The sequence below is a fragment of the Syngnathus acus genome, chromosome 9, assembly GCF_901709675.1.
Source record: "Syngnathus acus chromosome 9, fSynAcu1.2, whole genome shotgun sequence".
Lineage (NCBI taxonomy): Eukaryota > Metazoa > Chordata > Actinopteri > Syngnathiformes > Syngnathidae > Syngnathus > Syngnathus acus.
Genome location: NC_051094.1, coordinates 18,452,442 through 18,457,269, shown reverse-complemented (window position 1 = coordinate 18,457,269; position 4,828 = coordinate 18,452,442). Strand labels below are relative to the sequence as shown.

General features: G+C 42.1%; 1 protein-coding gene across 1 annotated transcript; it reads right to left on the bottom strand.

The window, feature by feature from the left end:
• Nucleotides 1-347: 347 nt before the first annotated feature.
• Nucleotides 348-2,458, bottom strand: LOC119127524 (zinc finger BED domain-containing protein 5-like). The gene is made up of 2 exons (XM_037259511.1): nucleotides 2,164-2,458; nucleotides 348-1,816 (listed from the first exon to the last, which is right to left on the bottom strand). The coding sequence occupies exons 1-2, from the start codon at nucleotides 2,231-2,233 to the stop codon at nucleotides 492-494; spliced, it is 1,395 nt and encodes a 464-aa protein (XP_037115406.1). The 5' UTR covers nucleotides 2,234-2,458; the 3' UTR covers nucleotides 348-491.
• Between the last annotated feature and the right edge of the window lie 2,370 nt (nucleotides 2,459-4,828).

Below are 4,828 nucleotides of genomic sequence, written 5' to 3'. Positions count from 1 at the left end.
ACGAAGGGGTCACCCTCATACCATACTAGAATAAAGTGTAATTGCACATCCACTACAGTAGATAACAGTATTAGAGTGTTGCTCACTCTAACTTCTTTGCAAGAACCACACTGGAGACAGTTTGCCCTTTAGCACTTGCAAGTGGAGAAAGCCTTAATCCTTGTAGGATACAGAGGTGCTTGAAAACAGTCTGACTTACACCTCTTGCAAGGGCATATTTAATGAAAAAAAAACAGGGTAGGGGTGAGAGTGGACAGGTTTGCTGGTCACCTCAGCAACTGGTTAATCAGTGCAGAGGGTTTTAGCTCTTTGTTTTACAAAGTTGTGGAAATGGAAACTAGTGGAGCATTTTAGATCAGTGTTTCCCAACCTTTTTTGAGCAATGGCACATATTTTATGTTACAAAAATCACACGGCACACCACCAAACAAAAATGTCACAAAACGTATATATAATGAAATATAATGAACATTTATTGTCAATTCACTTACTCAGTGTGAAATTTGGCCCTGTTTGGTTGAACACAACGCTGATATTCTTGCAGGAATTGAAGAAAGACAAACACGAAGATCTTCCTCAACAGCTCTGAGTCTCGCTCTTTTCTTAGTCTTTAAAGTAGTCATGCTTGAAAAGCCCAGCTCACATAGATAGGTTGTGGAGAAAGGGAGAAGAGCTGAAATTGCTTTGTTTCCCAGAATAGGGAACTCCTTGGCAGCAGTCAGCCAAAAACTGTCCAAAGGTACATCCGAAAAGCGCAGCTTAAGACCACGATCTTGTCTCAGTTCAGTTATTTCTTCCTGCTCCTGAAAAGTTATGTCCCTTCCAACTGCAGTTGAGCTATATGGGTTCCTCACCCAGTCAAGGCAATCAGTGGAAAGTGAAGGGAAATAACATGACAACTTCTGCTCCAAACTTTGCAGATGTTTACCTATTGTCTCACACAGTGCAGCTCTGTTGACACTCTGCCATTTCTGGGTGTTTGGGAACATTTCTAGGTTGGCACTTTCCACGTGTTGTTCCCAGAGCAGCACCTTTGAACGAAACCCCTGTATTTTATCTGTACTTGTGAGCAGGTTTTCGTTTCGACCTTGCATTCGCGTGTTCAAGTCATTCAGATGTTTAAATGTATCTGCCAGATATGCCAGTCTTGCACACCACTCATCATTTGAGAGCAAGTTAGCGTCATCATGCTTCTCATTTGTCAAAAGCACTTTGAGTTCCTCCCTCAGCTCATAAACACGACTTAAAACTTTGCCACGGGAAAGCCACCGGACCTCCGTGTGGAGCAATAACACTTTATGCTCCTGCCCCATTTCCTCACACAATGATGTAAACATGCGGCTTTTTACTGGTCTCGTCTTCACAAAGTTTATCATGCGCACAACATCTTCCATTACAGGAGCTAGGTCTGCTGGTAATGTTTTGGCAACAAGTGCTTCCCGGTGCAGAAAACAATGCGTCGCGATGACTTTTGGATTTTGCTCTTTCACTCTGTTTACAAATCCTTTGGTGCGCCCGAGCATGGCAGCTGCTCCATCGGTGCAAACACTTACGCAGTCTTGCCACTTTAGTCCTCCTTGTTCAATGTACTCTGATACAACTCGAAAAATTTCTTCTCCTGTTGTTCTTCCTGGCAATTCCTTGCAAAACAGAAAGTTTTCTCTGATGGTGTCTCCGTCTACAAAGCGCACATTTGCCAGAAGCTGCGCGTGTCCACTGATATCCGTAGATTCATCAATTTGCAAAGCGAATTTCCCACTAATGTGCAACTTTTCCAAAACTGTCTTCTCAATGTCTGCAGACATGTCTTGAATACGTCTGGAAATTGTATTATTTGATAGAGGGACTTGGGCTATTTCTTTAACAGCGCCAGGGCCGAGCATCTCTTTCAAGATAATTTTGCAGGCGGGCATTATTAACGTCTCTCCTACGGTGTGTGCCTGTTTTGATTTGGCGATGAGTTCAGCAACTTGGTAACTAGCTCTAAGAGCTTTCTCACCCGTCTTGGTGGTTTTCCTCAGTAGCTCTGCCTGTTTCCCAGTCCGTTCACGCAGTTGAACAAAATAGTCCATACTCTTGTTTTGTAGTGACGGGTGTTTTGTCTCTAAATGGCGTTTGAGTTTACTGGGAACCATGGCACTGTTGGACAACTTTTCCCCGCACACCAGGCATAGCGGAGTTGCCGCACTTTTTTCTCCGGTAAAAGTAAATCCAAAAGCAAGATAGCCTTCATTGTATTGTCTTAAGCTCACCTTTTTTGCTTTCTTCTGACCAGTGCTCATGCTAGGGCCTTCATCTGGGTCAGAATTTTCTTCAGGACCCAGGTCAGATTGAGTACTTTTTCTTTTCAAATATTTATCCATTGCTATTACCTGCACTGTCTCACTCGAGGATAACTATGAACTTCCTACTCCTAGAGTAGACATATCGCGCTGATACACTGCCCTCTATTGGAAGAGCATTTACCGTTTTTTTCCGTGTATAATACGCCCCCATGTATAATACGCACCCTAACAATGGCATGTTGATGCTGGAAAAAAGCCTGTACCCATGTATAATACGCACCCAATTATTTTTTTTATTTTTTTATTTTTTTTAAGTCCCAATGATCGTCACACACGCAGGGAGGCAATGGGTCCCATTTTTATAGTCTTTGGTATGGTCTTAACTAGGCTGGATGTATTTTCTTTGTTGGCGTTGATTTCTCCGACTGCCCATAAAGGCACCACCGCGATCAGCTGAAAAGAGAGGAAAGTGACGTGCGGACATGTGAAAAAGGCGGCTCTGTATGGGAGAGACGTTGAAGAGGAATAATAACACCCTTGGAAACCAAAACTTGCCCCTCGTCGTGACTCGGAGCCGCAACAAATGTTTCGGATTTGTGTAGGGTACATTGTGACAGCAAACGAGCAGGTGATCGAGCAAGCGTCTGATACGAGAGCATTGCGTTCGTATGGAGCGTGTTTGAAGTGAACAGCAGAGACGAAAGAAACAAGGCAAAGTGTTGTGAAATAAAATATTACCTGTAATATGCATTTTGTTATTTGCTGATTGTATTAAACTATCACATTCATTGTCAGTCAAGAAGAGAAGAGGACTATTATCCCTTCTTTGACGAAATGACCAGAGCACAGTACAAACACACTATTGTTCTTTCGGTATTTATTCAACCCACATTCTTTCACAACATGACAAGAAGAGAACAATACATAAATCAATATTCGTACCAGTACCATGGTTTTCTTAAAAAAATAAAAAAAAAATAAAAAAAATAAAAAATTAAATTTAAAAAAAAAAAAAAAAATTGTACCCATGTATAATGCGCACCCCATATTTTAGGACAATAAATTAGTTAAATTTTGCGTATTATACACGGAAAAAAACGGTAATTGCCCTGTCTATCACTACATGCTTCTCACTTTGAACCAATTAGACAAAACTGGGCGGCACACCTGATGATTCGTCACGGCACACTTGTGTGCCGCGGCACAGCGGTTGGGAAACACTGTTTTAGATAACTAACTAAGCAAGAATGTTTCTACATCATTTGGAAAGTTTCAACAACTGAATGTGGAAACTTTCCAGAGTCAAAGAAAGGTGAACGTTTAAACAGAGTTAATGATTCTAATCTACATACCAACATAATCATACGATCAAAATAATGTGTCAACCCTAACAGACAGTGTCACTATAATTGCCAGGTAGTGTGTGCAGGAAGTCTTTTTTTTTTTACTGAGCATACCTACAAAGAGAGCAGGGGATATGAAGATAAGTGAACAAACCTTTAAAAGATACCATGGATGTCACGTCTCGTCCCCAGCCGTTCCACTATGTGACTGTTGTCATGGTTTCTGTCTGTGTGCTCGCCCCTCCCCTCCTGTGTGCCCATGATTAGTTTGATTATTCTCACCTGCCTCTTGTTACCTGTCGTGTATATATGTCCTGTCTGCCCCTCACACCATGTCTTGTTGTTGTCTTGATGTCTTTTCGGTTCTTGTTGTCGTTTAATGTCTTCACGTCCTTTGTGTCACGTCCCTGTCGGTTAGTCCTCTAGATATTTTGTTAAGTCATGTCGGTTTGCCGAGTCTGTTTTTGTTTTCTCCAATAAACCCTGGTCCAAGCTGCATTTGGTCGCCTTGCTCCATCCGATCCGTGACAATGGAAACATTTTAACTGGGTTGAGAAGAATGGTTGAAAGGTTGCTCATTAACTGTAGGCCGTGGTACACAACCGACCGCCTGACACTGGCTAATGATGAACGCTATCTTTACCAACAGTGCTGAACATGTCAATGCACTCACCCACCAAAAAATATTGTGTCTCTTGCCCTGAAACTTGAATCAACATGCTGTTTTTCTGATTCTGGTGCATCAAATAAATCATGACATATTTCCATTGTTGCATGTTGTTTGAGATGTCCATTGTTGAGCAAGGAAAACAAAGATACGGAGTAACAGTTGGTTCTTTATTGGCAAGTTCTTGGGTTGTTTAATGGCGGCGTACACGAGGCACATCAGCAGATGAAACAACCACCCCCATCTCCAGGTCAGAAGGTTTTTTACTGTCCGGAAAAGGCGGTAAAGCATCACCTGACCATTTGGTACCCATGTGTATTGCGAGGTTACCGCCCCTATGTGTGTGTGTGTGTGTTGTGTCCGCCGTCTGTGCCCATGTGGCCACAAAGTTCTGTGCGCTGTATCCGTGTTCTGATTGAGCAGCTATGTTTATATAAAATAATAATAAGATTTGCACACATATGAACATGAAAAAGTATATGAGTTTGTCTAACTCAGGAATGGGCAAACCTTTTGACTTGCGGGCCGAATTG

What these genes read in the sequence shown, in the direction of transcription:
- LOC119127524 (XM_037259511.1), bottom strand. Translation starts at nt 2,233, where the DNA reads ATGAAGGCTATCTTGCTTTTGGATTTACTTTTACCGGAGAAAAAAGTG. An exon ending in GCAACTCCGCTATGCCTGGT is followed by an intron (nt 1,817 to 2,163) that starts GTGCGGGGAAAA and finishes CAATTTCCAGAC; the next exon opens with GTATTCAAGACATGTCTGCA.